Genomic DNA, 25,526 nt, shown 5'->3' with positions numbered 1-25,526 from the left:
TCTGACTGAAATTGATAATTTCAGCTAAAATAAGATAAAATATGGAAAAAAATCGAATTTATCAACTTATACTAAATTTTAACTAATTAGAAAACCAAAATTTTGTAAAAATAAATTTTCGGAATAAATTGTAAACATTTTCCTCCTATGTTAGGCACATATATCAACAAATTTTTAATGCCCGACAGCAAAAACTTGGTCCCTTAAATTCTCTTCATTGCGTCATGTTACTAAATTTACTGTGAAACAGCTTGTTTGACTCGTTTGAGGGGAAAAAAATACGGATCCTTGTTTTATTTTTCCCTTTCAAGAAATTTAGTAATACAGAAAGTTAACTTAAAATACTTGGTGATCATCAATCATCAACCCTAAAAGTTTGGCTTTAAGAGCTTTAGTGGGAAAAGGGTTTTTTGTTGAATTGATTTCTAAAACTCTGGATTCGAAATCCTTCAATATTTATATTTGATTATTATTTATTATTTTTCACCACAACGATGAATTTCAAAATCTTTATTTAACTGAGTCCTTTTAAATCAAATCTTCCTATCCAAATCGAGTGTAATTAAAGTTAAAATTTGTCATATCAAAAAACTCATTTAATCAATAAAAAATTGTAATACTAACTTGGAATTTAGATAGATCTATCATTTCAATAGATAAGGTATGATTATATTGGGTCACTCTGGCATGAAAATGAAGATCCGTGGCTTGAATTTAACTTTTTACCGCATTAAGATATCTAAGGTTGGAAAGGGGGAAAAAACAAGAAGAAAGCATTATGATATCTATTAATTAATTCCTTCAGACAAAGTCCTTGTCATCAGTGAAATTGTCAGTGTGTAGTGAATCTATGTATATTCTGTCTTAAAGGACACAGATAATCTTGAGCAATTCTACACTCTGGGTATTATTATTACAGGGGCTTATCTTATCATATTAATATTTCGTTGGTTTCCAATCCAATATGCATTTGTTTCACTCTATTAAAAAAAAATTAATTTAATTAGTAAAAATGAAAGAATTGTTTATTTACAAACCCTCTATATGTTCATGAATCTAGTGCATTGTAACTTAGTCGCGGAAGGGGGGGGGGGGGGGGGGGGGGGGTGGTTGGTTTTAAAATACCATACATTTGAAAAATGACAAGTTAAATATGTAATGTTTGGAGTGAGATACATGGTCTCATCAAAATAAATTTATATATGTTCGTATGTTTTGCATATTAAACATATGGGAAGAGAATATATTACATTTTGGTCTTGTTGTTGGTTGTTTCACAATTTTAGTTTACTAATTTGAATTTTTTTCAAGTTTAGTCATTTTTCAACGGAACGTGGACATGACATTGAACATGTTAATAAATTTCAGTATTATGTCATTATTTTCCGGTGTCACATCATGATGTTCGACAATATGACAAAAAATAAAAAAATGTACAAGCTAAGTTAAATGACAAATAATGTAATTTATATCGATGTTTGTAGCCTCAAATTCTTCATTATCTTTACTTGATTGGTAAAAATAAGAAGAATGTGTAGGTGATGTAAACTCAAAAATCCGAAGTTATACATAATTAATTTCTTGATAATTTATTTTATTTTATATTATTTAGTGTTTATTCGCTTATATTATTTATTGATATGCTAATTATTTATTTTACATCAATCAAATCATTGAATTTAAATTATAATATTATCTTTAATAAATAATATTAAAATATTTTATTAATTATTAAAAAGATACATTTATCATTTTATCTCAAATTTAATCCATCAAATCAAATAATTTATTATTTATCAATCAAATTATATTATATTATTACCTTCAGCCGGTTTCTAATTGTGTCGAATTTCACGAATTCTCATGATCTTTCCTGTTCAGCATAAATAAAAGCTATCACAGGTCAGAAATGGTAAACTTGTATTTATAATACGTGGAAAGTTTGGTGAAAGTGAAGTGAGGGAGTGAGACCTTCTTTTTCTCCTCTCCTTTCATTATCCCTTCTCTCTGGCTTTTCTATAGTACAATACGAGCAACTGTTTCCTCAAGATTTGTAAACCAACATCGATCCATTAAGGATCAAACACATCCCAGTTAACTTCTCTATCACGTTTATCAAGGAAAAAGATGCCTCCTCCATTCGATTCGATTCGATTCGTTCATAGTCATACATAGGTTACTCCTATATCTTACAGATTCATAAGTAGTTTTCGATAAATTAAGCAGAAATATTTGACTGAAGGAGAGAAAAGAATCGACCCACTTGACTTAGTTTTCAAGAAAATTAGTTTCTTTTAACTTTGTGAAAATACTGATCTTTGATTTCTTTTGTAACTGATCAGGTTGAAGACTAGATTTATAAGCGGCCCCACATAGGCAGGTTATGCTGTTGAATCAGAAGCTTATGTTCAATTACCTACATTAATACTTGCCTTCAAATCTGAAAAGAAAAGAAATCCCCCCAAAAGTTATAAGAAAATTAGGTTTTAAGCCTCGAATTTTTTTTTTTTCAAGGACTTCATGAGTAACTTCTCGAATGCATTGAAAGATCTATTTATAGCAGCTAAGCAGCAAGGAGATTGATTGGATTATACAAGCGCAGAGAATTCGAGCCTTCATCCCAAATGGATAATTTAAGCGGCCGACTGCAGCCACCGGCCATTTACGGCGGCACTGGAGGGTTGATGCAGTGGCAAATAACTACCTCCGACTTGTTGGATGATCAGATCCAGGCTAGTTTCTATTGTCCTCAAAAACAGGAACTTGCGGCAATAAATGCGGCTGCAGATGTGGTAATTTTCATAAAAGAAGCCACCAATTATTGTTGTAACCTTGCATATGCAATCATCAAAATTCAGACCACTAGAATCAATAATTTCTTTGTGCAGTTGTCTCTTCAAAAGTTTATTCCCAGTTCATCAGACGACTTTCAACTTCAAGGGTTTCCATTCACTAGTTCTGCTACAGCATCCGAAACTCCTCCGTCTCAGTTTACTTGGATCCCGAGCAGCAATAGGGCCGAAACCGGAACCTTGAGATCGGGAAGAATCTTAGAAGGGCATGGACTTTCTTTGTCTTTATCTTCATCTTTAAAAAACATGGACGATACCGAATTCAAGAAATTAAGAATAGGACATGGGGAGCTCTACTGCCATAATCGTGGAATTTTAGGACCTTCAAGTCATACATATGGATTCCACAATCTTGGGACCAACCAAATTCTCTTCCATTCTCCCAGAATGTTACTATCAGATCTTCATCATGATCAGAATCAAATATATTTCGGCTACAAAGAATCTGCTAGAATTACTACCGGCCTAAGGAATTCGAGATACTTGAGGGCTGCACAAGAGTTGCTGGAAGAATTCTGCTGTGTTGGAAGAGAGCAGTTCAAGAAAGTAGGGAGAAACCCTAATTCGATCTTGGATCAACCATCCTCGTCCAAGGATCGACATCCTTTATCCCCTGCTGAGAGGACTGGACACCATAGAAAGAAAATTAAGCTACTTTCAATGCTTGATGAGGTATCTATCTATCTATCTATCTATCTATCTATCTAATCTATACATATGTGTGTGTCTATATATATATATATATATATATATATATATATATACACACATGGTACATGCTAATATCTCACCAAAAGTAACACTTACTATAAAACTCAAATAAAATTATTAGGGACGCTCTCATTATATACAAATGAAATCATTTTAATGCTGAATAATCTTTTGATGAAGTATCAATTCGATCTAGTATTTTTGGCATGACAGACTACAGTTTGGAGTACATGTTGAGCAAATAGTCGGCATGCCTCCATTATAGTAGCTGGGAATCCAATCAAGATTATAGAATTGTTTACATATATTTCTGGTCAAGCAAAATATAATGTCTGTGCTTCATTGGGGACCATATTTTCACTTGATTCTTTCTGAATAATGATTGAATCAGAGGTTTTAAATAATGTATGGTGGTGAATTGTTGTCAGGCTTTGATTAAAAAGAGAAAAAAAAAGGTCATTAAACAATTAGAACTTCATCATTTAACAGCTAACTCATCAGTCAATTTTCTTTAAGATCAAAAAATTGAACTATATTCAAGAATCGCGTGATAAAACCAACTCTCCTACATCCCATCTTGCTAGATTCTGTGGATTGTCTATACGATACGATACGAATATTGAAAGTTATGTTAAACTTAGTGTTGAGTGATGTATAGCAAAAAAAAAACTTATAGCTTTTGATGCAATCGCTGTAGCTTGATCAAATAAACATAATATGTATTATCTAAATATAGATGTTGATATGATAGGAGATAGAGCACAATAGCGTAGGAAGATCCATATAGCCGAGCACACTTAGTGAGATAATGGCTTGTGTGTTGTCATTGTAGAGAGCTAGACTTATGTATTTGATTGTCATAATAAATTGCAAGTTGGAATAATTGTTGACAAGGGGAATTGTTAAAAAGTAACCATTGATCTTGCTTCTTTTTATATATGTGTGTGTGCGTGTGTGCCGCTGCATAAATTTTGAAAAATATAACTGCATTATTTTTACCAATTATAGTTTTTTGGTGCAAGAACAAATAGTCCAGGATTGTAAAACTCGATATTGCATTATAATATATGTCAGGTGGATGCCAGATACACTGAATACTTTGAACAAATGCAAGCAATCGTGAACTCATTCGACAATATAATCGGGCAAGGGGCGGCATATGCATACACGGGGCTCGCTCAGAAGGCGATGTCGCGGCATTTCCGATGCTTAAAGGATGCCATAATAGGGGAACTGAGGCTGATTTGTGAAGCTTTAGGGGAGAAACATGTAAAAGGAGGGAGTGGGTTCACTAAAGGGGAAACACCAAGACTGAAAATTCTTGAACAAAAACATAGGCAACAAAAGGCAATTGAGCATATGGGAATGCTGGATCCTGAATCTTGGAGACCCCAAAGAGGATTGCCTGAGAGATCTGTCAACATTCTGAGATCATGGCTTTTTGAGCATTTCCTACATCCGTATATACTCTTCATCTCTCTCTCTGTCTTTTTTCCTTTCCGTTTCTATTTGATTTGATCGCATATACATACAAACAAACAAACAAACAAATGCCAGCAGACATTTTATATAAGTTGGGAATGGTGTCTGTCTGATAGGATGTTTTCCACAAATTAAAGATCTCTCTGTTAGGAACCTTGATTTGTTTGCTATATGATAAACAACACTTTGTTTATCCATATACAAGACAAGGGGTGCTATTTATGACATATCCAACCTGAAAATTTAGGTGAGAAGTGTACAAATTCATTTTCAAAACATAGTTTCCAATTTTTATTATGTTTTTAATTATGATTTTAGTTTCCTAATATGATCAAATTAGTTACTAAGATATATTTAATGACACATACTTCTTAAATTTTAATGTTTTTATTATATATTATTGATGTTTCATTATATTAGCGATCATCATACACACATTGCGTGTTTATATAATTTTTTTTTATGTTAAACATTTTTTAGTTGTGGAATTTGGGAATTTGACATTATATTTTTTTCTTTTGTATTTTATTTTTATTGTTCCTTGTTTTACAGGGTCTCCCGACTTCTTTATTTTTTTCTTAATTTTTTTTATCATGTTATTGGGATAGTTAGCCAAAAATATTTATTTAATTAATTAAAAAAATGTTGTCTACTTTTGTGAGTAATTTTCATTTTTGTTAGATAAGTTATCAAATAAATAATTAGTAAATAATTAAAAATAAAAGTTGTAATTGTAATTTTGAAGTGATCATATCAAAGTAATTATTCTATTTAGGTATTTTCTTCTTATAATATAGTATAGACACACACACATGCACATATGCCTTGATTGTTTTTGTAAAAATATTATTTAGAAATTGATTTCGCGATCGTTTCTGTTTCTATATATCTGTTATCTGTCCTGTTAGAGCTTGTGACCTGAATTCTTTTTAATTTTCTTAGTTTTGTACTCATTTTAATTTTGATATAACGAATTCTCTTCTTTGCTCTTGGGTATTTTTCTTTTCACCCATCAAGAGTTTTCCAAATAAAGCAGTGTGTTTTCTTACCTTGTGTAATGGTTGCATGTTGTTGTTTTTATCTAACGTTACATGTCCAGTTAGCTCCTATCTAGATCATGGATATTCTGAAAGCTGCATTTCTTTTAAAATTTTTGGTCTTATCAATTCATGATCTTAATCTACTAATTTATTTTATTTCAGTTTTAGTTTTTTCATTGGAATGTTGATGTGGAACCAGAAACATAAGAGCAATATTCGACGACAAATCAGCAATTTTGGATGACATATCATCATTTTCCCGTACCACATCAGCGCTTTGGTGAAAAAGGCTGAAACTGAAAAAAAAAATCAGATTAGTGGATTAAGATCGTAAATTGACTGACAATAACATCAAAAATGAAAAACGTGCAAATTATTGACAAAAAAATTAAAATTTTCCAGCTTAAAAAGGTATAAAATATTTCATAAAAAAAAAAGATATCGTTAGGGGGTGAGTTAGAAACTAGCAATCAGTGAAGTGATACGATGCTAACTTAAAATTTGAAGACTTCTGTAAAGAATTAAGTAAAAATTTTCTAACCGAGAAGTATTTATCCACTCTGAAGTGAACATAAGTCCGATACTGAATACATTTATTAGAAATAACTTTGAAGATTTTCCCATTAGATCCCTTCAATTATTATATATATATATATATATATATATATATATATATATACCTGCATAACATCCATGAAACATTATATTTTTGTCTGATCAGGTACCCAAGTGAAGCAGACAAACATTTGTTGTCCCGACAGACCGGTTTATCTAAAAATCAGGTACTCATTACGTATTTTGGTGTCAAAATCGATGTGCCGTATATCTGCGAAAGCGATGTTTCATTTTCACATTGGTTTTTGAATCCATACTCTGCCTACATAGAATGATACCACATTTGTTTATTAGTATATGTATGTATGCCTTTGTATGTAGTGTGCATCCAAAAAAGCATTTTGGAGAATGGAGTTAAAAGCTATACTTAACAGAGAAACCATGGATATAAGCCTAATCTCGTGGCCCTTTATTTTGAGCTTGCATGGGCTCGCACTGTTGAAATTTCACGATCAATTCTGATTTACTTCCATATATATAGTTCTGGGCTTCAACTGAGTTTAAAAAGTTCTAAGGAGAAATTAGATTTTTTGTCCAGTAACTTGTATGTTTCATTTTCGGCTCATGTTATCAGTGGTTAGATTCATGATTTTAGTCAACTAATCTGCAATTTTTTTCATTTTTCATCAGAGTGATGATTCAGCAATTAAAAATAAATTAGAAAACATAAAATCATTTAAGTTTGTCATTGAGTTAATTAATGAAAATAATTTTTTTTATAAATATTTAATTTATATTAGATTTTCATTTATATTAATTTTAAAAAATTATTTTAAAATTTTTAATAAAATAATGTTTCAACAATATTGATGATTTTTTTTTAATTGAAAATGACAATTAATATTAATGCTTTGCTAAGTTCATATTCAAAAATTGTAAAATAGTGAGAGAAAAATGGTGGAGGTATGTATATAAGGGTATATGAGGAAATTGTTGGAAGAAGATGAACTCTCACATCAACGAGGCAAGATAAATAATCAGACAAGTGGAATAATCATGGATCTTAAAAATCAAACAAAACAAGGATGAGTTAAGATAATTTTAGTGTATTAAATTGGACTAGAAAATATTGGCAGGCAGAAAAATTAAATTCCTTCACTGTAAATTTAAGATTCAACATTCTTACATATAGAGACAAAGTGCCTGTAATTATCTGTATGGTGCACTAATTACTGAATGAAGTGAATCCAATATATATATACTGCAACAAAATAATTTATTACAAATCACAGAACTGAATTTATGCATTTTCCAGGTTTCCAACTGGTTCATAAATGCGAGGGTTCGTCTATGGAAGCCCATGGTTGAAGATATGTACAAAAAAGAGTTTGAGGAAGAGGTACAAGACACAGCACAGACTCCAATATCCTCATCGGGGAGCACAAGATTGGAAATCAATGCAGCAGAAAAGGACCCTTCGAGAAAAACCATTAATCTGCATGGGCATGGTTCAAATTCGACTGGAAAACACGTGGTGGCGCCAGGCGACTGCGTGGTGGGAATGGGTGAGTTCGGCGGCCGCGGAGGGAATTCGTCGCGGGATGTGTCGCTTACGTTGGGGCTTAGGCATGGAGAAAATGTTCCAAGAATGAGCCAACTTTCAATCAGAGACTTCGAAGCCTACTAGAATATTGAGCCACACATTAACCACTTTAAGCAAAGTGTGAAGTTATTGGTTTTCGTTATATTTTGAGTGCATATTGTGAATAGATCAGGAGAGAATATAATGAGTTAACTGTGGTGATGGTCTGATGGAATGATGAAGGATTTTTCAAGTGTAAATTTATGGTTTGTGAACATTATATATAAATTTGTGAACATTATATTGTCAATTGTAGAAATGTTTATTCATATTTATCAAGGCAAAAACTTATGTGAGACGGTCTCACAGGTCGTATTTTGTGAGATGGATTTCTTATTTGGGTCATCCATGAAAAACATTACTTTTTATTGTGAATATCGGTAGGGTTGACACGTCTCACATATAAAGATTCGTGAGACCGTCTCACAAGAGACATACTCTCTGTATAAACCTGGTTTATTGGGGCTGTCATTCAATGCAATGTGCACACGACGATAAGAAAGGATATTTTTCTTGTTTTTTTTAATCAAATCTTTTGTGTGTTTATTGATAAAACAAAGGAAACAATGTACTTATTTGAGAAATTAAAAGATTTTTAGTTAGAAATAAGAATAAACATCTGATGGGAGAATATATATTATTTTATAAATATATGTACAAATTGATCTTTTAAAGGGTCATTAAAACATATATGACTCGACCAATGTATTTTAATTGGAGTATGACTTTTTAAAATTTGGTCAAACGGAGAAAGATGGTTTTTATATATGCTCGTTAAAATAAAATAAAAAAATAACATCATATTTTGGCTCAAACCAAATTTGAACCATGTGTTTTTTTACAACACAATATCTTATCGTTACGCTATGTCATGTTTTATTGAATATTTACGTAAATAATTATATATGTATTATATCTGAGGTCGATTATTTTCATATTTGAGTCGATTTTTTCACATTTAAGTCGAGTTTTTTGCAATTGGGTCGAGCATGAGTCAAGTTTTTCATAAATGGATCAAATTTTTATATTTGAGTAAAGTTTTTCACATTTGTGTCTACTTTGAGTAGATTTTTTCATATTTGAGTCGAGTTGTTCATATTTAGGTCGAGTTTTTCACATTTGAGTCGAGTTTTCACATTTGGGTCATTGTTTTCATATTTGGGTCGAGTTTTACGCATTTGAAGTTGTGGAGTTTTATGTCTCAGTGGAGTTGAGATTTAGTTTTTATTTTAATTAATTTAAGTTTTTATTTTTATGGGCAAAATAGTAAAATTAGGATGACTTTTTTTTTTCAATTTAAAACTTAGCTGACTCCCATTTATCTCATTTCCCCTCGTATATATCTAAATAATAATAATTTATTAATTGTAATGACATAAAAATAATTTTGAAATTACTGATTATTAATTTAAAAGAGATAATAATGTTTATAAATAATCTTGGTACATTCATTGTGAAAATCAACGCGTTGTTTTGTTTCGTGGTATATATGACTAGTTTCTCTATAATATAAAGTCATTATGAAAATGTTAGAATACATCACACAGATAAAGAAGACAAAATCAAAGACGATATATTTTTTCAAATTTTTCTGCAGAATTTTCAGCCCTTTTAGTTCCTTATCCCTCCATATCTCTTTTCTTTTGAATTCCAGCATGCAAGTTTTTCGATGAGTCTTTCACCGATTTAATTATATGCCAGCTAATTAATTTACATAATAGTTCATCACGATACACAATACTTCATTGATTCGTTTTAATCAAATACTTGTCTAGAATCTCTTATTTGAGATAGATCTATTTGGTTGATGCAATATGTCTCTTTCTCTTAATTTGAACCAAACTTTCAGTGTAACTAACAATTTCAGCAGATAACAAATTCAGCATTATGTCATTTTTCAGCAGAAAAAGTTCAAAAGTAGCTTACAATTTCAACAGCTGACCATTTCCAGCAGCTAAAAATTCAGTAGCTGAACTCAAACAGACCATGTCACATTTTCAACAGCCGAAAATTCAATATCCAAAATCCAGCAGACCATCTCAACAGTCAGCTGTTGATTCTGATCCAAACTCGTAACTGAAGTATTAAACTCAAAATCATGTCAGATAACGGCAGACAATTACATTAATTGAGAGGCTAATATTCAGGTTTTTGCCTATAAATAACATACAAATTTTTGAGTTGTTGTTACACAAATTCTTAGCAAATCACCAAAACTTAGAAGAAATATTTTGAGCTAAGAGAGGGAATCTTCGAGCAGCAGTCCAGTGAAATTTTCAAGCAGCAGTACAATAGCAAGAAAATATACTCTATCCAAATGTTAATCAAAATTATTTTAGCAAATTACTATAAGTGGGTTTTCTGCTATAACTCATGATAATCGTTTTAAAACCAACCAGTACATATGTATGCATGTATGAGTTTTGAAATCTGTATTTCTGAAGCACTGAAAATTGTGAACTAACGGTAGGAATATATATTCTAAACATTCCTGATTTTTTCCTCACCTTTAAGAGGATTAAAATATAAGTGACTGATATCAGTTAGCCATGAAATTTATAATATGTTCAGTACATAAAATAATACTTGTTATTCCAAATATACATTGTTTATGTTTTGAATTTATACAAGATTTCGGTTGAAAATGATCTAAAAAGCTGGGATGATTTCCTCCATTGAGTGAATGACAACCGATGACATAAATATATATTTTGAACATGCCTAATTCAAATTCTGGGGATGGTGAAGAAGATTCAATAGCTGTTGCTTCTTAGTTTTTTATTTTGTTTATCCGATGTGTTTGTTAAGCATTAGGTTAGTTTGATGTATATCTTGTTTTATATTTCCGCCCATGTAAAACAATATTTGAAGTTGTATAAGATAATGAAATGTTCAGTATTATGAATATATATAATGGTTTTGAAGTTATGAAATTTGTACTTTTGAGACTTGTTGTTCTCAAATATATGTTTGAGAGTAATGCAGTGTCTGTAGCACCCTCAGTTCCAAGGCGTGACAAAGATGACCTTTCACTAGTTTGTGATCAGAACTAAAAATGTTATTAATAGACTCATAAAAATATTGTAGATATTTTTTTTTAAGAATAAGTTTCGTGCCAGCCAATAGTATGCTTGAACTTTATTGATTTTTATGTTACAAAAACATTTATTTTAAAAATATTTTATGTTTTATTCATTCTAACATTTACTTTTATTTATATATTCATGTAAGCAGCATAGATAAAAATATTTAATGTAATATCATAAATGAGGTTGTACATATGATGGCGATCATGAAACACAATTCAGAGTTACTGTATATTATAAACATGTTCCTAGTCGATTCAGCTCTTTAGAAAAAGGGTAAAATTCGCTTGATCTCGATACAAGCAGTCGCGATGTTGTGTAACACGTTTTATCGATAAGCATATAGATATGTTCGATCATACAGATGAGTGCACATGTGATGAATTCACTGAACAACTCTCTCTCGGACTTTTCAAGTGGTTGTCCTTCATGAATTTATAAGTCTGCATTAAGGTTATACATCATTAGTCCTTACGACTCAAGACAACAATACTATTGCTATACTTTGACTCGCTTACCGACTCAGCTATCCGTTGTCGTAGGTCATTTGAAACTGTTGTAATTGAGCGTGTTGTTGAAAGTGTGTTCAACGACAACAGATAAAATCCGTTGTCGTAGCTATGATATGATTTCTGTCGCTCATTAGCGACGGTTTAAGACAAACCGTCGCTAAAATTAGCGACGGCTTTTGACTAACTAACCGTCGCTAGTTAGCGACGGTTCTGACTAAATCCGTCGCTATGTTTTTACGTAAAATAAAAAAATACTTTTATAATGTAATAAATCTACCAAAAAAAACTTACAATCTGACTAAATTAATAATATTCATGATCTTAACTAACATTTAAAAATTTACCAAGAATTGAAGCGATAAAAGCTTATCCTATTTCGAAATTAAATTGTCTAAGAGAGAAAAATTTTTCGTGTGACAAAATGGACCAAAAACACGGATATTTATAGACAATTTACGACTATTTTTATTTAAACCGTCACTAGTTAACGACAGTGATTTAATAAATCGTCGCTACGACGAGTGTTGATTCCGTCGGATAAATTAAAACTGCGGGCCACAGTTGATAGGCCCGACCAATTGAATGGGTCCCGTCCAACCCTGACTGATGCAGAGGATAATATAACCAATTAATATTATTTGTCGCGTTTGCTACCCAACAACTTCAATACAAATTTGAGGGAATAAGAGGGATCAAAACCGGAGAGAAAAGGTTTCCATATTTCCCTATTTATGTTATTTATATTATATTATTTTTTTCAGAAAATAATTATACAGATATAGAAGAATAAAGTGGCAAAGAGTGGAAATTCGCTTCGCTCGTCACTGTATCCCACAGGCTACAATAATTTTTCCATTTTAAAGTTTCTGCAATTCGAAACGTTGTAAGAATTCAAGGTTCTTTCGCTTCAATGCCTTGTTCTGGTTTCGTTAAGATTATTTTCCAATTTTATTTTGTATCATCCATTTTTTGTTTGAGTATCCAATTTTGTCTGGATGCTGTCTCAGCTTTTTTAGGTCAAAGTAGATAAAGTTACATATTTTAGTGTGAATTTTTTAATTCTTACGTTTTATTTTGTGTTGTATCGCCTGCATTTGTTTTGGTGCTGCTTTTTTATGGATCAGTTTGCTGACGAATAATTATGCCTAAGACTTGTGTTCTTGGGTGTTTACGTTAATGAGCAAAGTTGTGTCGCTTAATCTTTGTCAAAGTTGCACGAATGTCATATAACTTTTGAAAAGAAAAGAAGAAAACCAGAGAAATTGGAAGAGCGGTAAGAAATGATAAAGTATGAGTTGACCTGCACCAAATCTCTTCTGATTGACGGGACTAGAGTCTAGAGGAAAATTTTGATGTTAATCTTTTGATTGGTGCTATTTATTTGCATTTATGGGTTTTTTTTATGGTGTCCAAGAAGTAATTTGAGGTGCTTTGTCCTCCCTTTCTGTCTCAAATTTTACAAGATTTTGTGATATGTGAGATATCATTAAACATGAAATTATAAAATAGTTTCTTTATTACTTGTCCAAAGAAGTACCTTTATCTCAAAGCAAGGAACGAAAATTTGTACGTGTGCCGGTTTATTTAGTAATAGTTGTGAAGGGTATAGAACCTGCAAAGACACATTATCACAGTAAACTGAAACTGATTTTGCAAACTTTTACGAATACTTAACTTAGAAACGGAGAGGAATGATCTTTTATATTGACTTTAGTTATGTTTGGACAGGAAGATTTGTGTCTTGCTGTGAGGTGGCAGCCTGGCAGTCTGTTGTTTTCTTCAAACTTTCCTATGGGAATTAAGTCTTGATGGAAGAACTACGTACTTTGAACTCTGAAGTATTTGCTGAACATCTTTGTTGTCCTCCATGAGCAATATGGTAATTTAATTTCCAAAATCTCACTTTCTATAAGTTTATTGGATTTGTTTTTTGTTTAAAATAATTGACGTGTGTGCTGCGCTTATACCTGGATGCTTGAACCTCTGTGCAGGCATATATTTGTTTCTTTAAGCTGAAGTGTCATTTTGTTTCTAAACATTTCAATGCAATGACAGAGTGGCTAAAATGGCATGAACTGCTTGGTTATCTTTGAAAGCATTATCCAAACTAGGCAACATCTGAAGGCAAATGGTTTCCATTCTTAGTTTTGACCTTCTGTAAAGTGTGAAGAAAATTTTATCCCCGTCCATGTTGCACTTATCTTCTAGTTCTGCAAAAGCATATATTAACTTAACCGAAAATTAGTGCAAATGGAATTATTTTGAAAAATGTGATCGTATTGATAGACTCTCTATATCAGTAGGCTTTAGTCTACAAATTGGCCAATCACAAATTGCTAGAATAGTTGGCTTTAGATATTAATCCAGATATTTTGAGGATTTATTAGTTGCGGTTTATATTTTGATAATTGTGTTGGCCCATTTATGAAGTTTATAATTTATAATTTTTTTCTTTCTGTAGCCCTGGATTCTTGTCTATCTTGATCTTTATTTGTTGCCAACTTTTCATTCCGTAACATGCATGCTTAGTTGTTTAGCATCCTAATTTGGTTTGCAAATATTTTGATTTACAGAAGCAAAGAGAACCACCGAACGTACCCAACAAAGTGAAAACAGAGGTGGACAAAATTGGCCACTTACCAGGGCATATTATAGACAAAATTTTGTCATATTTACCCCTAAGGGATGCTGTGCGAACGAGTGTTTTGTCAACCAGGTGGAGATACAAATGGGTTACACTTCCATATCTTGTATTTGATAATCAATCAGTTTTAGTGTCTACCCAAGATCAAACCCTCATAAAAAACAAGCTTGTTAGTATTGTTGACCACGTCCTATTGCTTCACAATGGCCCTATTCATAAATTTAAACTTTCTCATCGAGATCTTCAAGGTGTAAGTGATATTGATAAGTGGATTCTTTTCCTGTCTCGAGGCTCTGTCAAGGAATTTATACTTGAGATATGGAAGGGCCATCGTTACAAGCTCCCTTCTTCCATATACACTTTCCAAAATTTGGTCCATTTGGAACTTTTTAACTGCCTTTTATTGCCTCCATTTTCATTTATTGGTTTTAAAAGCTTGAAAAGCCTTGATCTTCAACATATTACCATGGACCAAAGTGCATTTGAATACATGATATCCAGCTGCCCTTTACTTGAGCGGCTGACTTTGATGAACTTTGATGGTTTTGCCCTTCTTAATATACATGCTCCAAATCTTCTTTTCTTTGACATTGGAGGCGTTTTTGAAGATGTTAGTTTCCAAGACACATCCCAGTTGGCTGTCGTCTCTATTGGTCTGTATGTTAACACTGAAAGTGACCGAAACCTAGCTTTTGGAAGCACCGGCAATTTGATCAATTTTTTTGCTTGTCTACCGCGTATTCAAAGGCTTGAAGTTCAGAGCTATTTCTTGAAGGTGCCATCAGTTCTCATCATAACTTAAATTCCAAGATTTTAAAATGTTACACCCATGAGTGCTTTGATTGAAAAAACTATATTAATTAGAAAGCAGAGTTATTTGCTCTTATATTGGAATTGTCATGTAATTTGCTAGCCAGCTTTATTTAATACGCTTTATTAAATTCCTCCTTGTGTATAGGTAGCCAAGCGCTTAGTTATGAATCAATTACTTATGTTTTTATCTCAACTTTCTAGTCAGTTATCTCCCTTCTTTCTGATTTGTCTCTCCAGTATTTGGCTGCTGGAACCATACCAGGAAAGCTACCAAAACCTTGTGTTGATCTTGGTTTTCTTTCAATACGAATCAATTTCAATGATGTGGAAGAGAATCTAGCAGCGCTTTGCCTTCTGGGAAGTTCTCCTCATCTTCAGGAGCTTGAGATGTTGGTTAGTTTTTTTTACGCTTGTTAATTTTACCATATCTCATTCAACCTTATATTAAACGTCTTGTTTTTCAATTTGTTTTTTGTAATTTCCCTTTCCTGAGTATACTCTCCATTGAATCTCAATCATCTCCCCAACTATACACAGGCTCGTGCAGAGGAGCAACAGGCGAATGTAAGGACCACTTCTAATATTCCGGAAAACATTGAAAGCTTTGCATTTAAGCATCTGAAGTTTATTAAGATTGTTGGGATATCTGGGATCAAACAAGAACTGAATTTCATCGACTTTTTGCTGGCAAATTCGCCTGTTCTTGAAAGGATGACTGTCAAACCTGCCTCTGTCGATGGCGGGTGGGATTTACTAAAGGAGTTGCTTCGCTTCCGACGAGCTTCTGTCCATGCAGAAATTATCTACATTGATCCATAATCTGGTTAATGTAAATCATATCTCCTTTAGTTTTTTGGAATTTTATCTGGGATCATGTTTGTTTCTAAGTGCTGGAACATGGGGAAGGAAAGTAAAAACGATGGACTTATCTCTATGTTATAGTTTATTTTATCCTACTGAAATGGAAATACGTTGTAACATTTGTTTATTTCCTCATCAGTATTTTCTAAACCATCGACACATTGGTCAATATTACTGAATTAAGTATAAAAAAGTAGCGGTTGCGGGTTTTATTATCATAAAAACAAATGTAACGGAATTGCCTTTTCAAGTGTATTAACAAGAACCATCAAAACATTGGTCAATGTTTACCAAAGTTGGACATCAAGCAAAACTATCGTAAAATAATCTATGTCACCATTTTGATACGTTATTGCTTCGTACATATACCTCTCACCAGTCAATTAAACAAGAATGAGTTGGGGTTTAACTGGTTTCTGTATACATATTGTAGAAAATCTAACTTTTATTGAAAATATTATGTATATGCTACACTTGAAAAGAATTTCCTTTGGATCGTATGTAATTGGATTTTGATGCGTGAATCTCATGTGTGTTTCGTATAGGAGTCTTATATACAACTGATTACAACGTTGAGGTGGGATGGAAAAAATTTTCGTTTTTACGTTGGTTCAAATCCGAACATCTCTTTCAAAGAAGAGAAGTTTATGTCAGTTCACACGAGTGATGATAACATATTTTTTTCTATATGCCCATTCATGTACTTGATTGAAATATTTTAAATAAAACATAGAAATGATGAATTAATACGACCTGGAAACATTTTTTGAAAAATACCAATAATTAATTTATGATAATCAGAACTTGTTCAAGTGTTATTAATATTTTGTATTAAATGGGGCCAATCGAGCGTCCGCTCAATAAATTGGGAATGTTTGAAAGTTAGGTGGTGGACACTCCCAAAATTCTTGTGCATTTATTTTTATTTTTTGACAGATAAAACTTGTAATTATATTGATTCAAAGTAAAGTATTTTGTTACACAATATTCCAACCAAAAAGGAAAATTCACTTGTTCCCATGTGATAAAAGAGAGTGTAAGAAAAAACAAAATGTGCGATAATATGTGCAATCACATTTGTCGATCTACACAGTGGAACAACTTAACTTCTCGAAAGTGCCTTAATAAATATAGAAATTGCCCTCATTATAACGACGATCTTACACCGGACAAGTCAGTGCTAGCACCTCCAAGAGTGATTCAGTAGAGATTTGTTGAATCGTTAATCCTCGTTCTTGCACCAATTTGATGCCCTCCCATATCGCGACTAATTTTGCATAATTAACCGTAGGAGGCTTGTCGATTTTCATACCAAAAGCAATAAAAACATGTCCCGCACGGTTGCGAACCAACCCACCGATCACGTAGTGTTTAGTGTAATTATTGTACGCCGCATCAACGTTCATTTTTTAAAAGGTTGGGTGGAGGAGCAGACCACCTTGTCGGTGAGCAAATGATATTGTCTCGAGGGCCTATGAGCATATATTCGCGAGCTATCTGGAATTCCTGGAGCAGCGAGACACTCCAATCTACTGAAATGCATATCCCCTTGCTCTCCTCATGCAAAAATATATATCCACAATATCAAGATGTCTTGCCTTCTTGAGAATCTGTCAATACAGTGTCGCGTTCCAACAGTTCCTGATCCCTGAACACCAAAACAGCACATGCTCGGTTGAATCATTGTCAGAGCTACATAGTGGGCAAGCGTCAACCTCTGGAACATGGTGAGAGCTTATTTCTTGTTGTTGGGATAATTTTTTGTAGAACTCATCGCCAAAAAATTCTGACTTTAGGGAGAATAGTAAACTCCAAATGTAGCTCCACCACTGTTTAGATTGAACCAACGAATAGTGGCTTGGAGATTCATAGGATCCAATCTCTACTTTATATCCATCTCTAACCGAGTATTTCCCCTTGGAGTCAAATGGCCAAAGTCTCGAATCCTTTGGTGGTATCGTGGGCAGTGGGATGGCTAAGATCTCCTGTGCAATATGTGGAGCAAAGATTGTTTGCACCAAAGGTTTGTTCCATGCCCCATTTACCATAAGCTCACTGACGGTGACAAAATTTCCCTGTCCTCTAGGGGCCTGAATCTGTGAACGAAAACCAGGGATCCAATGATCTAGATATATCCGAACACTCTCGCCCTTACCAGTTCGCCAACTTATTCTTTTCTTTAGTAGCTGTCGACTCCACATCAATGATCTCCATATGTATGATGGGTTGCTATCTAAAGGTGCAACCATGATATCTAGTGATACTCACGGGAAATTTAAGGTCCGGTTTCAGCAAGTGTCACTAGTCCAGACGCAGGTTTTGAAATTACCCTGAGCCTGAAATCACAAATAAGGTCGTTAGGAGGGGGCCAGGAGGGTGTCCTGGCGTAGCCCCTCCGACGCTCAAGTCAGAGATTGAGGATATATGGGGGGAGCAACTAAGGATGTTGCTGAAAACAATATAGTGAATAATCTAACTGAACAGTCAAACCTGGTATTTATAGGAGGATACCTGGGCCCTTGATGGGCTTGTCTTCCATTTGGGCTAGGGATGGGCCAAGGGTAGTGGGCCCATCCATGGGGTATCACAAGTTTCCCCCTCCTGAATCGAACTGAATCGTAGGTTCAAAGTTCGATTAGTTGTGTTGTCCTTGGTTTATCGGCGACGAGGACGTACCGTATTAGAAAAATTTATTTTGTTTGCCGTTAACGAACGATGTCCACCGCTGCGAAAATTACAAGGATCGACCTGCCCGGTCACGTCAAATCATAATCCTGCTCTGAAAGGAATCGCACTCTTGGTAAGATTTGGGCTCCCCTATAAATAGAGGTTCTACCCTACTTCAATTTCACTTCTCCCCTACATAATTTTTTCCCTGCAATTCATTCATTGATTAACTCTCCCACACTCCACCCTAGCTTCCCCCTGCCGTGCGCACCCACTCGCCCAGATGAACCGTCGTCGTGCGCACCTACTCGCCCAGCCGAGCACTTGCCGCGCGCACCTACTCGCCCAGCCGAGCCCTCGCCGCGCGCACCTACTCGCCCAGCCGAGCCCCCACCTCGCCATCTCGTGCTCGCCTCGCCCCGTAGCCTCTCCATCTCCTGCTCGCCTCGCACCGAAGCCTCGCCCCTGCACGCCTGCAAGACGCTCGCCCGGCGCGCCCTCGCCCCGCACGATCATTCGCCCCGGAGCGCCTCGCCCCCGACCGTGCGCGCCTCACCCCCGTACGCCTGCCAGACACCGAGCGCCCACGCTCGCCCAGCGCCCGCTCGACCGAGCGCCACTCCACGCTCGCCCGACGCCGAGCGCCCACGCTCGCCCGGCGCGGAGCGCCCACGCTCACCCAACGCCGAGCGCCCACGCTCGCCCAACCACTCCACGCTCGCCTGACGCAGAGCACCCACGCTCGCCCGAACGCCACTCCACGCTCACCCGATGCCGTGCGCCCACGCTCGCCCGAGCGCCACTCCACGCTCACCCGACGCCGAGCGCCCACGCTCGCCCAGCCCCACTCCACGCTCACCCGGCGCGCACGCCGACTCGCCCCTGCATGCTCGCCCAGCCCCAGCTCGCCCAGCGCCGCGCGCACGAGCGTGCACCACACTTGTGCTCGTCACCAGCTCATCCTTGCGGTTTTTTGAGTATTCTGTCACGTCTCCTCCGGGTCAGTTATCTCCTTTTGCTGTTTGATTATCCGTAACACTTATGTCTTCTTCCGGATCCGATTCCGAGTCTAGTTCCTCGAGTCGTTCCGAGAGGTTTAGCGAGTCTAGCAGGTCTAGCGAGTCTAGCCAGAGTAGGACTTCCCTAGTTGATCCTGACTTCACTCTTGATTCCCATGAGGAGGAAGTTGTCACCCACAATCGTCCGGGTAAGGAAATTCGTCACGTGACCCAACAAATGAACATATCTGAGGCAGATAATTTATGATATGGTCATTTGTCATCCCACATCCCTCCTGGTAGCGAGTCAAAACTTAGGACTTTGTGGCACATTCCTCCCTCCCATCAGATCATCATTCCTACCGCTAAGGACCGAACCTACCTAGCCCCCAAGGGCTTCTACACCTTCTTTCAGCACCACCTTGATACCGGTCTTCGTTTTCCCTTATGTGATTTCTTCCAAGAATTGAGCAAGTACTATCAGGTGCATCTAGGTCTGCTCACTCCCAATGCTCTCCGCTTGATAAGCTGTTTTGTTGTGTTATTTCGGGCCCTAGACCTCCCTTTGAACTGCACCACTTTCTCCTACTTCTTTGTTCTGTTCAGATCAAAAGAAGGAACCTTTCTATGTGACTTGTCGGTCTAGCCATAAGCTTTTCGAGGGGGCTCCTAGTCATGTTAAGGACTGGAAAAAATACTTCTTCTTTATCCAGCCACCCAAAGAATTGACTTGTTATACCGATTGGAACCCCACTTTTTCCAAGCCTGAACTTTCTAAGGGTTATAAGAAGGATAAGGAGTATCTGGAGATAATGAGTGTTCTAGGAGATCGATGCTTTAGCATTCCCCAACTTCTATCAGAAGATCTCTTGTGTCATGCCGGGTTAAGTCCCGCGAAAATTAAACTGAAGGAGGACGCCAGTAGATACTCTTCTCTCTTTACTCTTTCTATTTCTCTTTTGCTTATTGTGTTTTTTGACGATATTCTCATTCGGTTCACTGTTTTTATTTGCAGGTGCTAGAATCATGAATGCCGCACTGCAACGTTAGATTGCGAAAAAGAAAGTTGGGAGTTCATCCTCTGCCCCACAGAAATCAGTCGTTCCAGCAGTCACGACGGGCACAAATGGAGATTGCAATGCTGCTGAAAAGAAGAAAACAGGTTCTTGCTCCACTACTGCGAAGAGGCCTGCTAGCTCCCCTACTGCTGCAAAGAAGAAGGCAGGCCCATCCTCCTCCGCCCCAAAGCGAGCCTCCTCTCCACCTCCTCCGTCTGGTAAGAAGAAGGCGTCCATTGATCCTAGCCCGTCAGTCCCGCATTCTGGTAAGCGCAAGATTTCTGAGATCTCAGTCGTGTCTGTCTCTTCTCCAGAAGGGTCAGGGTCGGATGAGGGGCCTCCCCCTGAATCGGGGGTACATCCTCTATACACATCGGATACGGCCATCGTGGGGCGGGGTCCTACTCAGCTGGCTCAGAAGTAATGAGTCTCGTTTGTTTGCCGGTTTACAATCAAATTAGCCTACTATTTTGTCCAAATCCGGCAGTGCCCGAGCTACGTTGATTTCACATGTCTTCTCTGGTCCTTATCGAGAGTCAGATGATTTGAGCCAAAAATTCCCTGTCAACAAGTAATCAAAAATAGAAAAACACGAAAAAGAGTGCAACACGAGGACTTCCCAGGGGGTCAACCATCCAAGTACTGATCTCGCCCAAACACGCTTAACTTCGGAGTTCTTATGGGATCTAGGTGTATTAGTGCTGGTATGATCGTACCCGACATTGAGTGGGATGTTTATAATTATATCCATAGAGTACGTGTGGAGCGGGCGGCGATGGACAACACGCGGCACAGCTCTCGCCCAATCAGAACAATGAAGTTAAGCGTTCTGGCGCGATGAGTTAACCGTGTCGCGACCGTTTACGTAAATTATGGCTAAAACAGTTGAAATAATTGTTTTTAATGAGTTAACCGTCTCCAGGAGTAATCTGCGTTATACCCTTCCGCACAGCACCGGCTCACGACAACAAAAATCGCTAAATGTTCCCACAAAATAGAAAAAAATTAGAAGAAAAAAATAGCGAATGTAAAGCTTTTATTATGCCTGGGATACGATAAAATGGAACCGGAATCGAATTTCGGACTTCCTAAGCGGATTTCTCGAGCAATTGGAAGCTTAACAGAAGCGGAAAATCGCAAATTAGAGGGTCTTAGAGAAGGAATTCGGCTAAAATCTCGCCAGCTCATTGCGGAGGAATGAGTCTCGTTCGTTTGCCCGTTTACAATCAAATTAGCCTACAATTTTGTCAAAATCCGGCAGTGCCCGAGCTACGTTGATTTCACATGTCTTCTCTGGTCCTGATCGAGAGTCAGATGATTTGAACCGAAAATCGTCTGTCAACAAGTAATCAAAAATAGAAAAACCCGAAAAGGGGTGCAAACGAGGACTTACCAGGGGGTCACCATCCAAGTACTGCTCTCGCCCAAGCACGCTTAACTTCGGAGTTCTGATGGGATCCGGTGCATTAGTGCTGGTATGATCTCACCCGACATTGAGTGGGATGTTTATTCTTATATCCCTCGAGTAAGTGTGGAGCGGGCGGCGATGGACAACATGCGGCACTGCTCTCGCCCAATCAGAACAATGAAGTTAAGCGTTCTGGACGCGATGGCAGTGCTAGGATTGGTGACCTCCTTGGAAAGTGCTCGTGTCGCGATCCATGTCACCATTTTGATACGTTATTGCTTAGTACATATACCTCTTCACCAGTCAATTAAACAAGAATGAGTTGGGGTTTAACTGGTTTCTGTATACATATTGTAGAAAATCTAACTTCTATTGAAAATATTATGTATCTGCTATACTTGAAAAGAATTTCCTTTGGATCGTATGTAATTGGATTTTGATGCGTGAATCTCATGTGTGTTTCGTATAGGAGTCTTATATACAACTGATTACAACGTTGAGGTGGGATGGAAAAAATTTTCGTTTTTACGTTGGTTCAAATCCGAACATCTCTTTCAAAGAAGAGAAGTTTATGTCAGTTCACACGAGTGATGATAACATATTTTTTTCTATATGCCCATTCATGTACTTGATTGAAATATTTTAAATAAAACATAGAAATGATGAATTAATACGACCTGGAAACATTTTTTGAAAAATACCAATAATTAATTTATGATAATCAGAACTTGTTCAAGTGTTATTAATATTTTGTATTAAATGGGGCCAATCGAGCGTCCGCTCAATAAATTGGGAATGTTTGAAAGTTAGGTGGTGGACACTCCCAAAATTCTTGTGCATTTATTTTTATTTTTTGACAGGTAAAACTTGTAATTATATTGATTCAAAGTAAAGTATTTTGTTACACAATATTCCAACCAAAAAGGAAAATTCACTTGTTCCCATGTGATAAAAGAGAGTGTAAGGAAAAACAAAATGTGCGATAATATGTGCAATCACATTTGTCGATCTACACAGTGGAACAACTTAACTTCTCGAAAGTGCCTTAATAAATATAGAAATTGCCCTCATTATAACGACGATCTTACACCGGACAAGTCAGTGCTAGCACCTCCAAGAGTGATTCAGTAGAGATTTGTTGAATCGTTAATCCTCGTTCTTGCACCAATTTGATGCCCTCCCATATCGCGACTAATTTTGCATAAACAACCGTAGGAGGCTTGTCGATTTTCATACCAAAAGCAATAAAAACATGTCCCGCACGGTTGCAAACCAACCCACCGATCACGTAGTGTTTAGTGTAATTATTGTACGCCGCATCAACGTTCATTTTTTAAAAGGTTGGGTGGAGGAGCAGACCACCTTGTCGGTGAGCAAATGATATTGTCTCGAGGGCCTATGAGCATATATTCGCGAGCTATCTGGAATTCCTGGAGCAGCGAGACACTCCAATCTACTGAAATGCATATCCCCTTGCTCTCCTCATGCAAAAATATATATCCACAATATCAAGATGTCTTGCCTTCTTGAGAATCTGTCAATACAGTGTCGCGTTCCAACAGTTCCTGATCCCTGAACACCAAAACAGCACATGCTCGGTTGAATCATTGTCAGAGCTACATAGTGGGCAAGCGTCAACCTCTGGAACATGGTGAGAGCTTATTTCTTGTTGTTGGGATAATTTTTTGTAGAACTCATCGCCAAAAAATTCTGACTTTAGGGAGAATAGTAAACTCCAAATGTAGCTCCACCACTGTTTAGATTGAACCAACGAATAGTGGCTTGGAGATTCATAGGATCCAATCTCTACTTTATATCCATCTCTAACCGAGTATTTCCCCTTGGAGTCAAATGGCCAAAGTCTCGAATCCTTTGGTGGTATCGTGGGCAGTGGGATGGCTAAGATCTCCTGTGCAATATGTGGAGCAAAGATTGTTTGCACCAAAGGTTTGTTCCATGCCCCATTTACCATAAGCTCACTGACGGTGACAAAATTTCCCTGTCCTCTAGGGGCCTGAATCTGTGAACGAAAACCAGGGATCCAATGATCTAGATATATCCGAACACTCTCGCCCTTACCAGTTCGCCAACTTATTCTTTTCTTTAGTAGCTGTCGACTCCACATCAATGATCTCCATATGTATGATGGGTTGCTATCTAAAGGTGCAACCATGATATCTAGTGATACTCACGGGAAATTTAAGGTCCGGTTTCAGCAAGTGTCACTAGTCCAGACGCAGGTTTTGAAATTACCCTGAGCCTGAAATCACAAATAAGGTCGTTAGGAGGGGGCCAGGAGGGTGTCCTGGCGTAGCCCCTCCGACGCTCAAGTCAGAGATTGAGGATATATGGGGGGAGCAACTAAGGATGTTGCTGAAAACAATATAGTGAATAATCTAACTGAACAGTCAAACCTGGTATTTATAGGAGGATACCTGGGCCCTTGATGGGCTTGTCTTCCATTTGGGCTAGGGATGGGCCAAGGGTAGTGGGCCCATCCATGGGGTATCACCAGTTTCCCCCTCCTGAATCGAACTGAATCGTAGGTTCAAAGTTCGATTAGTTGTGTTGTCCTTGGTTTATCGGCGATGAGGACGTACCGTATTAGAAAAAATTATTTTGTTTGCCGTTAACGAACGATGTCCACCGCTGCGAAAATTACAAGGATCGACCTGCCCGGTCACGTCAAATCATAATCCTGCTCTTAAAGGAATCGCACTCTTGGTAAGATTTGGGCTCCCCCTATAAATAGAGGTTCTCCCCTACTTCAATTTCACTTCTTCCCTACATAATTTTTTCCCTGCAATTCATTCATTGATTAACTCTCCCACACTCCACCCTAGCTTCCCCCTGCCGTGCGCACCCACTCGCCCAGATGAACCGTCGTCGTGCGCGCCTACTCGCCCAGCCGAGCCCTTGCCGCGCGCACCTACTCGCCCAGCCGAGCCCTCGCCAGCGCGCACCTACTCGCCCAGCCGAGCCCCCACCTCGCCATCTCATGCTCGCCTCGCCCCGTAGCCTCTCCATCTCCTGCTCGCCTCGCACCGAAGCCTCGCCCCTGCACGCCTGCCAGACGCTCGCCCGGCGCGCCCTCGCCCCGCACGATCATTCGCCCCGGAGCGCCTCGCCCCCGACCGTGCGCGCCTCACCCCCGTACGCCTGCCAGACACCGAGCGCCCACGCTCGCCCAGCGCCCG

General features: G+C 37.1%; 4 protein-coding genes and 2 non-coding genes across 8 annotated transcripts; 2 read left to right on the top strand and 4 right to left on the bottom strand.

Moving 5' to 3' along the window:
* Nucleotides 1-1,926: 1,926 nt before the first annotated feature.
* On the top strand, nucleotides 1,927-8,499 carry LOC142547229 (BEL1-like homeodomain protein 4). 3 transcript variants are annotated; one of them, XM_075655403.1, is made up of 6 exons: nucleotides 1,927-2,110; nucleotides 2,343-2,792; nucleotides 2,889-3,524; nucleotides 4,638-5,023; nucleotides 6,807-6,867; nucleotides 7,956-8,499. In XM_075655403.1, exons 2-6 carry the CDS (start codon nucleotides 2,625-2,627, stop codon nucleotides 8,325-8,327), a joined length of 1,623 nt encoding a protein of 540 aa, XP_075511518.1. In that variant the 5' UTR covers nucleotides 1,927-2,110; nucleotides 2,343-2,624; the 3' UTR covers nucleotides 8,328-8,499. The 3 variants fall into 3 exon arrangements, with proteins under 3 accessions (XP_075511518.1, XP_075511517.1, XP_075511516.1); XM_075655402.1 differs by having other exon boundaries at nucleotides 1,927-2,175; XM_075655401.1 differs by lacking the exon at nucleotides 1,927-2,110 and having other exon boundaries at nucleotides 2,185-2,792.
* A 5,118-nt stretch (nucleotides 8,500-13,617) lies between these two features.
* LOC142547227 (F-box/FBD/LRR-repeat protein At1g13570-like) lies at nucleotides 13,618-16,336 on the top strand. The gene is made up of 4 exons (XM_075655400.1): nucleotides 13,618-13,759; nucleotides 14,454-15,299; nucleotides 15,575-15,730; nucleotides 15,875-16,336. The coding sequence occupies exons 1-4, from the start codon at nucleotides 13,748-13,750 to the stop codon at nucleotides 16,154-16,156; spliced, it is 1,296 nt and encodes a 431-aa protein (XP_075511515.1). The 5' UTR covers nucleotides 13,618-13,747; the 3' UTR covers nucleotides 16,157-16,336.
* Nucleotides 16,337-17,811: 1,475 nt separating this feature from the next.
* On the bottom strand, nucleotides 17,812-18,447 carry LOC142544228 (uncharacterized). The gene has a single exon (XM_075651286.1). The coding sequence runs from the start codon at nucleotides 18,445-18,447 to the stop codon at nucleotides 17,812-17,814; it is 636 nt and encodes a 211-aa protein (XP_075507401.1).
* Nucleotides 18,448-21,519: 3,072 nt separating this feature from the next.
* Nucleotides 21,520-21,639, bottom strand: LOC142547856 (5S ribosomal RNA). Its single transcript, XR_012820747.1, has one exon. It is a non-coding gene; the product is annotated as a 5S ribosomal RNA (ribosomal RNA).
* Nucleotides 21,640-22,293: 654 nt separating this feature from the next.
* On the bottom strand, nucleotides 22,294-22,410 carry LOC142547922 (5S ribosomal RNA). Its single transcript, XR_012820817.1, has one exon. It is a non-coding gene; the product is annotated as a 5S ribosomal RNA (ribosomal RNA).
* Nucleotides 22,411-23,866: 1,456 nt separating this feature from the next.
* On the bottom strand, nucleotides 23,867-24,502 carry LOC142544227 (uncharacterized). The gene has a single exon (XM_075651285.1). It carries the CDS (start codon nucleotides 24,500-24,502, stop codon nucleotides 23,867-23,869), a length of 636 nt encoding a protein of 211 aa, XP_075507400.1.
* Nucleotides 24,503-25,526: the final 1,024 nt, after the last annotated feature.

This window comes from Primulina tabacum, chromosome 5 (genome assembly GCF_025594145.1).
Source record: "Primulina tabacum isolate GXHZ01 chromosome 5, ASM2559414v2, whole genome shotgun sequence".
NCBI lineage: Eukaryota > Viridiplantae > Streptophyta > Magnoliopsida > Lamiales > Gesneriaceae > Primulina > Primulina tabacum.
Note: the sequence above shows the minus strand (reverse complement) of the source record. Positions and strands in the feature narration are given on the sequence as shown.

Excerpts from the sequence above, each read along its gene's own strand:
- LOC142544228 (XM_075651286.1), bottom strand. The coding sequence starts at position 18,447 with ATGGTTGCACCTTTAGATAGCAACCCATCATACATATGGAGATCATTG.
- LOC142547227 (XM_075655400.1), top strand. Across the intron at positions 15,300-15,574 it reads TTCAGAGCTATTTCTTGAAG|TATTTGGCTGCTGGAACCAT; the intron begins GTGCCATCAGTT and ends TTGTCTCTCCAG. Across the intron at positions 15,731-15,874 it reads TTCAGGAGCTTGAGATGTTG|GCTCGTGCAGAGGAGCAACA; the intron begins GTTAGTTTTTTT and ends AACTATACACAG.
- LOC142547229 (XM_075655403.1), top strand. The coding sequence starts at position 2,625 with ATGGATAATTTAAGCGGCCGACTGCAGCCACCGGCCATTTACGGCGGC. Across the intron at positions 2,793-2,888 it reads TAAATGCGGCTGCAGATGTG|TTGTCTCTTCAAAAGTTTAT; the intron begins GTAATTTTCATA and ends TTCTTTGTGCAG. Across the intron at positions 6,868-7,955 it reads CCGGTTTATCTAAAAATCAG|GTTTCCAACTGGTTCATAAA; the intron begins GTACTCATTACG and ends TGCATTTTCCAG.
- LOC142544227 (XM_075651285.1), bottom strand. The coding sequence starts at position 24,502 with ATGGTTGCACCTTTAGATAGCAACCCATCATACATATGGAGATCATTG.